Consider the following 11553-nt stretch of genomic DNA (forward strand, 5'->3'; position numbering starts at 1 on the left):
ACCCAACCTCATCAGATCCGATCCAATCATCTGAATTGACATCTCTAGTTGATACTAACCCTACATGTTATTTATTTTTTTAAAACTTTCTAGCTAATCTAATTTTGTAATTTTATTTTTTTTGATAGAAATCTATTTTATAATTTGTCATATTACTTTCAAATTTTCATAGAAAAAGGGTCTTTCACTCTTTTGTGAACCCAAAAAATAAAATAAAAAATAAAAACACATTCAAAAATAAAACCCTTTTTTGTCGTTCAGCTTTCTACAATTCCACCGTCCCTGTTTGCAGCAATTACACTTTTCAAATTCAAGGTTCATCACTTCATCCCAAAACTTAATTTGCTCCCATTTTCCAGAATCATACTTTCTCGTGAATTTGCATATTCAAATTATTTTATAGTTTTTATATGCTTAATTATCTATTAATTTCCTTTTTCTTTTTGTAGGAGAAGCAAATACAGCGAAAATGAATTATTCTTGCTGCCCCATTTGTGAAAATCCGATACCCATTAATGAAATTGAATGGTATGATTTATTTCTGATTTAATTTGTATAGTAATCTTTCTTTCTGGATTTGGTTGTCTTATTGTTTTACACTATCAACGCGACTATTAATTTCGGATAAAGGGAGTATAAATCTTCAATATTGGAATATTGTTTGGTAGACTTTGATTTTGTGGGTGTTAAATTTAGTGAAATTTGAAGTGAGAATGAATATGGTGCAGTCATGTGAACAATCACTTAGAGGATGATGAATTTGCCAAGGATATGGAGTTAGCTCAGCAAATTGCACTTGCTCCTCCAAGCCCACCTCAAATTGTGGGTATTTCTGTACTTTTGAATCAATTGGGTTGTTTTATTTTTTCTATTTATATTGTTTGATTCATGAAATTTATTAGAGCAGCCGAAAATGGAGTTGATTATGTTGGGTAATGCATGGATTTGACAGGCATGGTTGCTTTTATGAGCCTGGGTTTTATGATATGTTAGGAGGAGGTGTGCATATATAGGTATATTGTGCCGAAACTTTGTAGGTTGAATTAATATTAGAATGCTTAGTGATACAAACCTCTTAGGTCGGTTTTTCTCTTTAGTTGGGTTGAAAATGTCGATTGTTTTATGTACCTACAATAATATCACATACCCAGGGTGGGCCTCTGATAAAATTTCAGTTTTCTTGATATAGCCTGACTTGAGTTGAAACACATAAAGTGACTCGATAAATGAACAGGACTGTAGGAGTAAAAGATGGAGTAAATTAGAGTTATGGTTTAAAAACAACGGGGATATGCTTGTGTGGACTTATTTAATGTAGTTATTTTGAATATTGGATGAACTCTTGTGATTATCGTAATTTCCTAAGCTGTTGAAGGTTGAATTTTTTCCACTGTCACCTTTCCTACCCCTCAAAGAAAAAGTGGCAGGTATTAATCTCACGAATTTATATTAGATTCCATCTGAATGTGCTGTCTTAATTGTGTTAATACTTATTACGTGTGCATAATACGTGTCTGCAAGATGATACTTATTTTAGATGGATTTACAGGATAGAAGCTTCTGTTTGGATTTTAATCCCGAGTCAGTATTTGAAGAGGTTCCAGAGAGTAGTACATCCAGGGATCTAAGGAGTGGAAGTAGAAAGAATGAACCAAAAGATATTGATGAACAGATTTGCTGTATTATAAGCTTACAGAGTAAGGCAATCTTTTATAAGGTTGAATCAGGACTAATGACCTTACTAAAAAATTGCTTGGAACTTGAAAACTCTACAAGTATACTCTCAGGTTATGTTGATCATTTTCAAAGCACTAGATCAGAGGATATGGGATGGGGTTGTGGATGGCGCAATATACAAATGGTTAGCTCGCACTTACTTATGGAAAGACCAGAAGCAAGAAAGGTTTTATTTGGAGGTTCAGAATATGTGCCAGAAATCGGTTCACTTCAAAGATGGCTTGAAGTTGCCTGGCAGAGGGGTTTTGACATTGTTGGCTCAAAATTTTTCAAGGGGGAAATTTATGGATCAAAGAAATGGATTGGGACAACAGAGTGTGCTGCACTCTTTTGTTTTTTTGGTCTTCGTGCAAAGATAGTTGATTTTGACGGCAAGGGTAATAAGAGGGATGTAGGGCGAGTTCATGGACCTATGGATAGATTTGTTGCCAGAAGGGACGTTGACGCTAAGGAAGGTCCTGCTAAGTTTGGTGATGGCTCTACACAGAATAGTAAGGGCTATCAAGCTTTGATTGATTGGGTTTGGAGTTACTTTTCTGAACAAAAGCCAAAGGAATCGCGAAGACGTGGGGTGGTTGTTACGAATAAAATGTAAGTGTCTAGTTTGACTATTCTGATAAGTAAGTTATGGAATTATCAAGTCTTCATCCTATATCTGCCATCTATCTCTGCTCTTTTTTTTTTTTTTTTTTTTTTTTTTTTCTCTTCATTATTCATGTCTTTGATTAATTCGTGTGCTATTTGAATAGGCCGTTATATTTTCAGCATCAGGGCCATTCAAGGACCATTATTGGGATTCAAGCCAAGCATCAAAAGAATGGGCAGCAACAGTACAACTTATTGGTATTAGATCCTGCTCATGTAAGTATATTCCTTAGTTTTTAAACTTGCGTAATCTTTTTGTCTGCATTTAGTGGCCAGTTAACAACCCATAATTGTTTAGATGGTTTGATTGCACTCTCTTTCATCTTCACAATCCCTGAACATGGACTTTATCTCATACTCAATATTTTGAACATAATTCTAAAGCACAATGGGTAATCAATGGAAATCAGAATTTGTGAATCAGCATGCTTAAGTCTGCGCACTCTGAACACCAAACTCCGTTCCAAAACATCCCTGTAAACCAAAATGAAAGTAAAAATTTGCTTCAACTCTTCATAGGCTGTCGCATCCATAACATCAAGCACTATCTCAAGAAATTTACTCCGTAGCTGGAAATTTCTACTACTTCATCAATGGGCCCAACTCTCACACCCTTCGTCACAAGCTCAACACCTCTAAAAATAGAATCCACACTAATTTTAAGATTGTAAGGTACTTATGAACATCAAAAGTACCTGAAAGAGACAAAATTATTGTGCTTTACACCAAGATTCTGAATTTTAGTCACCAAGAAATTCGCACTCATTTAAAAATTAAAACCAGCAGACCACTGTTTTTAATATCATAATAGTTTCGTGCACAACTATCTAGTGAACATAAAATTTTCATATGGATTACTGTTATGTTTTCATCTCCATGACATGAAATTTGAAATAATTCGTCCAATTAAGATTTAAGTGTTTACTCTCAGAGACATGAAGATCACCACTCTACTTTTGAGAAGTGGACATAACTTGCTGCACTGGTTGCCAATAAACTATTTTATTCGTAGTCTCAATGCACAATGCACAAAGCCTCCAATCTCTCTGTCTTCAATTTCTAAAAGGTTGAAATGATCAATCAGCCAAAATTTTGAATTTCAAATTTGTTATCCTCGGGAAGAGTAATGCTGAAAATTTTACACTATAATATGAAGGCTTTGATAAAATTGTTACTCCCTCCCTCTTAATGTAATTTTCACACTTTTCATTTCTGTCCATTCTGATCTTTATGTGTTATTTGGTTATTAGAAGATAGATTAGCATTAAAAATCATATTTGCAAAATCATATCTTTACAAGCTAGGATTAGTTTTCCTAGTTGTATTATGTTTTGATCTACGTGATTTTAGGCTAAATTAACTTACAAAACATTCTTATGAGTTGATAAAAATCAATTTTGTTGCTTTGAAATTTGTGAAGTGTTATGTAGGCTTGTGCTTGTGTATTTTTGGCATTGTCAAGGATTAAGCTCGTGTTGCTTAGTGTTTCTTGACCAAAACTCAAGATCCCAATCCTTTCAACAGAGTTTTCTTATGGATTGGACTAGATGAGGGTAACTTCATGCATGTGCTGGTTGGGATTGGCTGTGGGCCTATGGCGCACTTCCAAGTATGTTTGGGATTTATAAGTCTCTCTAGTTGTAGAAGTTCAATCTATTACTTTCTAGACTTATTCTTTGCCATTTCGTTTCCTCACCTTGCGAGATTTTTGTCTTCGCTATCTTCATTTTTCGCATATTTCATGGCATATGCATAACTGCACAACTGGTCTTTTCCATTGCTTATTTGACTTGGTGGTGGTTTAATAGATTAGAATCTGAAATCTCTCTTCATCCTTATCTTGAAGGTTTCATCTCCACTAATCCAAGTGTTGTTATGGATTCAGATCACTACTAATGTACTTACACAAATGTAATGGATTTTTGATTACTACTAATTTGCTCACACAAAACAACAGGAAAATCCAGAGAAAAATTGCTTCTTTGATTGCAAAGATTATAGCTTTTTATAGGCTTGTAGCTTTAGGCTACCACTCTTCAAGTTAGTGATCAGTAGCTTGAAGCTACCATTCTCCAAGGTAGTGACTTTAGGTCACAAGTCTCCTTTATTAACTCTCTTTATATATGTACATGGTTTCAATCTCTAGGATGATTCTAGACTGTGCTTTTGTCTCATGTGAATAGATGGCATCTCTCTCTCTATTTATACTAAATCTGATGACTATTAATATAATAATATTAGACTACCCCCATAATGTCCCTCTACTTAGATCAGTTCATTACAAGTGCTTGTTTTATGGATGACACAATTTTAAAATGCACCGTACTTTGTCCAAATTCACTTTTAAGACACTGGATTTTACAAGATACTGCTGCATTATGAAGTGAAAAGATACGGAAGATAAGACCTGTAATCTTTTCCTTACTATTTTTCCTTGTTAACCACACTTAATTTATTTATTCTGTACATAATAAGTTAAAATTTTTTCATCAGCTTTCTAGATCTGCTTAAAGACATTATTTACCTTGTGATGTTTATTTTAACAAAATGCACTATATTTTTTTTTTTTTTTGCAGGAAACAGAAGCTTTGGAGAGGTTGTTGAAAGAAAATTGTGGATGGCAAAAATTTCTGAAAAGAGGTCTTCATACTTTGAGGAAGCCTCAGTATCAGGTATAAGCAAATGAAGTGCTGCTTTGTTTGAGTTATCCATTTGATGATTTGATCTATCTTCTGATGTAATTTTTATTTCTCTAGCTGTGCTATGTTGATCCTGGAATTGCATGGGCGGAGGAGATTGAGCAGCTGAAGAATTTGACTAGTGTTCTGATTGAATGCTAGATGGAATCATGATATGTGTGCCTCTTACAGGTTTCTGCCCTGTCCCCCCTTCCTCTCTGACTTCATATGTTGTCAACATGCTTTCTTCCACTTGCAGCTGGACTTAGTTCCTACAAAGGCTTGAGGGCCTTTCAGCAATTGGGAATGCTGATAAAATAACTTCTCTTTTCTGCGCATCTTGAAAGCTTTCAAGTGATTTATCAGTACTTGTTCAGTTCAAAAGTTTATTCAAAGGCAATGAAGATTTTGATAAGATTGAGTGCGGTGGCCTTGTCTCCTAATGTTTGTATCATGTGTTAGAAAGGTGTATTTTCTTATCCTCTTCTCATTCTCTATTATGGAGTAGCTTCTGCTTTATGGTGTAGACCACCTGGTTTTTGTGCTGTGTTTATTTGATGGGTTATATACAGCCAAGTTGGATTGGTTCAAGAGGAGAATGCTATAAAGTTGCATTGGAGGTGTGGATTTGTTATTGGGGCTTGGATTTATGGTCCACATTGGGTTAGATCGAGAGAGATAGGATAAGAAATAAGCCAAGGCAAGCCATCTTACTATTTTATGAGTGATAATCATGAAGCAAAAGCCATCATGGCAATAGTAGTTGAAAAAAAAGGACGTGATGATTATGAAAATTATACTGAAGAGAAGTACCTCAAAAATTCCAGAAAAAAAATGTTGTAGATATGTGCAACAACTGCAGTTGTGTGGAGAGAAGTTTTCCGAAAGTATGACATTGGTGATATGCACCAGCAAAATTGTGTGGATGATGAGATGTGCATTACAAAATGATGTAAAATTTGACAAGAAATATGTCAAATATTGAAAGAAAGAACATCTTGTTGTTGTCATAACAATATCAATTTCCCTTGAGATCAAACAATCATTGTAACCCAATTTGAAGCAAGGGGTGTGTTGAATATTTGCTCCAAATTTTTAATGGTCAGTTAAAGTCTAATGCAGTGATACAGGGAACGCGGGACGTTGAGGCGAATCGCGATCTGAGTCGTTCGTACCGAATCGCGGAACGAACGCGACCCAAATCGCTAGGGTTCGTGACTCAGTTCGTAGTCGAAGCGTTCCCTTTTTCTTCTTCAGCAAGGTCGAATTTCTTTATTAATTTGAAGATTTCTAAACTAATAACACTACGTGAAAAAATGAATTTGGCATCGGTTCAAACTCGGCCTAAGGCACCGGTTTGAATCGGTGCCAATGTGGGGGGGGGGGGGGGTGCCAAAAAGGGGTTTAAAAAGGCACCGGTTCAAACCGGTGCCAAAACTTGAAATTGGCACCGGTTAACCGGTGCCAAAAATGGGTTTAAAAAAATGTGGAATTGTTTTTGGCACCGGTTAACCGGTGCCAAAAGTGCCAAATATTATAATTTTTTTTTTTGTTTTTTTAAGAACATCAAACAATTAAAAATCGACTTAAATTATTTAGAACATCAAAATATAGATCGAATTTCAATCAACATAATAAAAAATTTACAATATATAATCAAAACAATTTTACAATATAGATCAATACAGTAGTAGTTCAATTACAACATATAAAAAAAATTACAATATAAACAAAAAAAAATAAACTCAATATTCTTGCATCTTGAATTCTTGATTCTTCCATCTAAGATCTAACTCAAGATACCTGCACCAATGAAAGCAAAAAAAAAACGATTAATATAATTAAGCTTCCAAACAAATTAAACCCAGAAAAGATTCGAAATCGCAAAAAAATTAAACCGAAAAAAATTAAATCGAAAAATACCCAAAAATAAAAAAAACCCTGATAAAAAATACTCAGAAATGGAAATAAATTGAAATCGAAAAAAAATATCAAAATTGAAATGGAAATAAATTGAAATCGAAATAAACCTAGATAAAAAATATAAATTAAAAAAACCCAGAAATCGAAAAAAAAAATTGAACTCGAAAAAAAATTGAAATCGAAAAAACCCAGATAAAAAATATAAATAAAAAAAAAACCCAGAAATCGAAAAACAAAAAATCAAAATCGAAAACAAAATATATTAAAATCGAATAAACAAAAATCGAAAAAAAAAATTCAAAATCAAAAACGAAAACAAAATATATTAAAATCGAATAAACAAAAATCGAAAAAAAATCAAAATTGAAATCGAAAAAAAATAACCAAGAAATCGAAAAACAAAAAATCAAAATCGAAAACAAAATGTATTAAAATCGAATAAACAAGAAACAAAAATCAGAAAAAGAAAAAATTAAAATCGAAAACAAAATATATTAAAATCGAATAAACAAAAACAAAAATCGAAAAAAAATTCAAAATCAAACATAAGAAAAAAATATAATCCAAAAATCGAAAAATCAAAAATAAAAAACAAAAACAAAATATATTAAAATCGAATAAACAAAAATCGAAAAAAAAATCAAAATTGAAATCGGAAAAAAAATAACCAAGAAATCGAAAAACAAAAAATCAAAATCTAAAACACAATGTATTAAAATCGAATAAACAAGAAACAAAAATCAGAAAAAAAAAAAAATCAGAATTGAATTCGGAAACAAAATAACCCAGAAATCAAAAACAAAAAAAGCGAATTAAAATCAAGAAATTATACCCTAACCTTGCTCATGCATGTGTTCGTGGTGGATTAAACCAAATTTTTTTTGATGAAACCCATAAAAAATTAAAGAAAAGAGATGGTGGTGGCAGCTTTGCGGTGGTGTTGTTGTTGTTGTTGCGGAGATGTTCGAAGAGAAAGAAAAGAGATTGGGAATGAAGGAGAGCTAGAGGATAGAGAAGGGAGAGCAGAGGAGAAAGAAGAGGCGGAGTGAGAGGAGAGAGAAGAGGCCGACTGTTTTAGGGTTAGGCGTTATAAGAGGCCGAGTTATAAGAAGAGGCCGGTTTTTTTAAAAAAATAATTAATGGCCCGGTTCACAAAGGCACCGGTTCAAACCGGTGACCTTTATGATTTTGGCACCGGTTTGAAGTGAACCGATGCCTTTTACTCTGGTTCAGCTTCCCACCAATTTTGTAGGCCATTTTTGGCACCAGTTTGGACTGAATCAGTGCCAATTAGGGGGTGCCTTTTTGATATTTTCTACTTGTGTAAATTTACAAAGTTGATTGTTTCAAACTAAGAGAAGATGCTGAAAACTATACTACTGCTGTCTAATTCTAAAATGAACCTAAGGGGTGGAATTTATACTCCCCGAATTATATAGGAAAATCCTTCAAAGAAAAATGGACTTCTAGTAAGGAGCGCCCGCTCCAGAGTTATGCACGCCCGCTCCTCCAACCTTTAAATTGAGGCAGAATTGGTCACGACGGAGAGGAGCGCATGCTCCCCTGTTCTTCGTAGATGAGCAGATTCAACTTAAAGGGGAGGAGCGTCCGCTCCACGGGGGGTGCATGCCCGTTCCTCCCAGCTCCCCTGTTTTTCCCCTTTTCCCTCCAACCCTAGCCTTCAAAACACTAGCAAAGTCAAACGCCGAATTCCAATGTTAAGGGGAAAAAAAGGGAGAGGGTATTTTTTTCAATGTCATGTGACATGCACGTGGGGGGTCAATGACGGAGAATCAAAGTCAAATGTTGAATTCCGATGTTAAGGTCCTTACAAACAACAAAACATACTTATAAGGTCCTTTTAGACAACTTTCAGCATATAAGGTCCTTTTAGACAAAATAGTGAACATATAAGTCCCTTCCAGACAAATTTTCCTAAAAATTAAAGATCAAAGTTGAGCATTGACAGTACATGTGTGTCGGTTAAAGTGTTGCGATTATTATGAAACGGAGAGAGTAACTTCTAAGGGCCTATTCTCATCAGATTACTTTCAGTTCAGCTCAGCTCAGTTCCCAATTTCCTCTCTCATATAATATTCAGTTCAACTCAGCTCTAATAAGTTTAGTTCAGTTCAATCAATTAGAACAGGCTCTAAGTGTCTCACAATAAATTAGTGTGAGGTGGTTTCACTTAAGACTTGATAATTGAATTGCGTAAAGTCTCTGTGGTCGATTTATGTGTAGCCACAATAGACATACTATGCCTGACTTGCTCTTGCTACTTAAAAACACAAGAAATAGCCGTATTAAGTGGAGTCAAGTAGAAGTTATGACTTTCTAACCGTCCCTAAGAAAGACAAATTAAATAAAACAAGAGAATGAATTCAAATGAACTTCCCAAGAAATGAAAAAAGTGTATGCAAAGATCCCCCATTAATCCCGTGGGCATCACGTGTGCTATGGGTAACATCATTTTCTTTAAAAAAACCAACTTATCAATAAAGCAAAGGTAATGTAAAGTGCATAAGTTTTGCTATTCAAGCAATGCTTCTCTTTACATTGCCAACATCTTTACATCTTTAATAAAATGTGCATAGGCCTCATATAACCTTTATATTTATCAATAAATGCATGCCTTCATATGATTGTTGATGGTTTGCCCATTCTCTTTAATTTGCCGTTATCCTCCTATTTTTTACCTCTTCATTCATCTTATATTTTAGTTCTGTTATTTGATAACCCTTCATCCATGTCAACTCTATCAATTTCTCAATCTCGTGCTAGCTTGCCCAAGCTTGCTTACTCAGATATACCCCTTACCATCTCTAACATCATTGACTTGGTGATACCTAAGTTGCTTGAAATCCCTGAAAATGTTTCCAATTACATTCACTCCAGTGAGATGCTATTGAGTCGGTTAAATAAATTCAAGATGGATTTGGAGCACATTAAGGATCACTTTGAGAGGGTCAAGGTCTTGGAATGGCATGTTGGTAAGGATTTCAGAACTCTTTTGCAACATGTAGTTGATATGCCAATTGTATATCAAGTATTTATTGATGATTCCAAGTACTACCAGCTTGAAAAAATCCTCACAAGTCTCAAACCTAAAGAAACTCCCAAAAAGTTGGCATATGATCCCCCTGGCCAGAACCCCTTTTATGAGAGTCCTGCTGCTTCTAGGCAGCTAACTCAAAGTTACGAGTTACTTGATTCTTTACTTAAGGAATGCTTGATGTGTTTCTCGGCATTCCCAGAGGGTGCAGAGGTCAATAAGAGGACAATCATCTATTGGTGGATTGGAGAGGGGCTGATTGATCTGACTAATGGCGAGGATGGTGAACAGAATGGGCATGAAATATTGAAAATTCTAGTTGAGCATGGCTTTATTGAGGATGTTATTACTAAGGGTAGGGTGACGAGTAGATGCAGGCTTCGTCCTTTTACGCGGTTAGTGTTAATTCATCTTGCTAAGGCTGCTAGTTTTTTTTGTAATCTGGATGACGGGAAATATAACAATGAGAATCTGAGCTATGGAAACAAGTGTAGGGTATTGGTAAAAGCTACAAAGCCAAATTCCTCCTTGATACATTTAAGGAGGAGTTGGACCACAGACCTGGATTGCATAGAAACACTGTTTAATGTAAACAAGTGCTACCTGGATATAAAGCTCCACTGGTTCTGGGAGATGAAAAGTATGAAAGCTCTTTATCTGGGGAGGTGTGATTCAAAGGCCATCCAACATATTGAAGTGAAGTCCTGTAAGTTTCTTACAGGACTAACGTATATGAAGGGGCTGAGGCTTCTGAGTCTTCAAGGGGTTTCAAAGATTGTAAAACTCCCAGATTCAGTCGGCAGTCTTAAGAGACTAAGAATTTTAGATCTTAGAGATTGCAACGACATGGAGGAACTCCCTGATGCTGTCAAATCACTCCAGAAGCTAACACATCTGGACTTGTCAGGTTGTTACTCTCTTGCTCGCTTGCCCAAAGGAATTTCCAACCTCTTTGAGCTTCAAGTCTTGAAAGGATTTATTTTCAAAGAGAAGCACCCAGATAGGAGAATTCTATGCTCTTTTCAAGATCTTAAGAGGCTGAAGAAGTTGAGGAAATTGAGCATCACCACAAGTCTTAAGAATTTCCCTAAAAAGGAACACCTTGAAGCTCTTAATGCGATGGGGGAGCTTCGTAAGCTAACAATTGTATGGCGAGGGCTTTATAGGGAAAAAGCTACCGAACACAATCTTGGCAATTACATGAAGGGGCTAGAGAAACTTGACCTCCAACATACCCCTTACAACAGTGCACCAGCATGGCTGGCACCTGATAATTTACGAAATTTGAAAAAGCTGTACATTAAAGGAGGTATATTCCTAGAAAATTTGGGAAAGGAGCAGAATCAAGGGTGGAATGTAGAAACGTTGCGGCTGTTGAATTTGCCCATTCTAAGCATGACATGGACTGAACTAAAGAGCTGTTTTCCAAAGCTTAATTACTTGGAACAGTTTGGTTGCCCTATGCTTACCTCTATCCCATGTAACGATGAGGGCGTGTGGCAAAAAAACTCATAG

At 35.3% G+C, this 11553-nt stretch overlaps 2 protein-coding genes across 2 annotated transcripts; both read left to right on the top strand.

The window, feature by feature from the left end:
- The first annotated feature begins 125 nt into the window (after window positions 1-125).
- Window positions 126-6187, top strand: LOC145630227 (ubiquitin carboxyl-terminal hydrolase mug105-like). The gene is made up of 7 exons (XM_081682481.1): window positions 126-315; window positions 450-528; window positions 729-822; window positions 1550-2328; window positions 2487-2598; window positions 4959-5054; window positions 5139-6187. Exons 2-7 carry the CDS (start codon window positions 470-472, stop codon window positions 5220-5222), a joined length of 1224 nt encoding a protein of 407 aa, XP_081538607.1. The 5' UTR covers window positions 126-315; window positions 450-469; the 3' UTR covers window positions 5223-6187.
- A 3545-nt stretch (window positions 6188-9732) lies between these two features.
- LOC145632489 (disease resistance RPP13-like protein 4) lies at window positions 9733-11553 on the top strand. The gene has a single exon (XM_081684870.1). The coding sequence runs from the start codon at window positions 9733-9735 to the stop codon at window positions 11551-11553; it is 1821 nt and encodes a 606-aa protein (XP_081540996.1).

The sequence above is a fragment of the Chenopodium album genome, chromosome 5 (genome assembly GCF_948465745.1).
Source record: "Chenopodium album chromosome 5, dcCheAlbu1.1, whole genome shotgun sequence".
Classification (NCBI taxonomy): domain Eukaryota; kingdom Viridiplantae; phylum Streptophyta; class Magnoliopsida; order Caryophyllales; family Amaranthaceae; genus Chenopodium; species Chenopodium album.

Coding starts and splice junctions, on each gene's coding strand:
- LOC145632489 (XM_081684870.1), top strand. CDS start 9,733: ATGTCAACTCTATCAATTTCTCAATCTCGTGCTAGCTTGCCCAAGCTT.
- LOC145630227 (XM_081682481.1), top strand. CDS start 470: ATGAATTATTCTTGCTGCCCCATTTGTGAAAATCCGATACCCATTAAT. Junction 823..1,549: donor CTCCAAGCCCACCTCAAATT/GTGGGTATTTCT, acceptor ATGGATTTACAG/GATAGAAGCTTCTGTTTGGA. Junction 5,055..5,138: donor TGAGGAAGCCTCAGTATCAG/GTATAAGCAAAT, acceptor TTATTTCTCTAG/CTGTGCTATGTTGATCCTGG.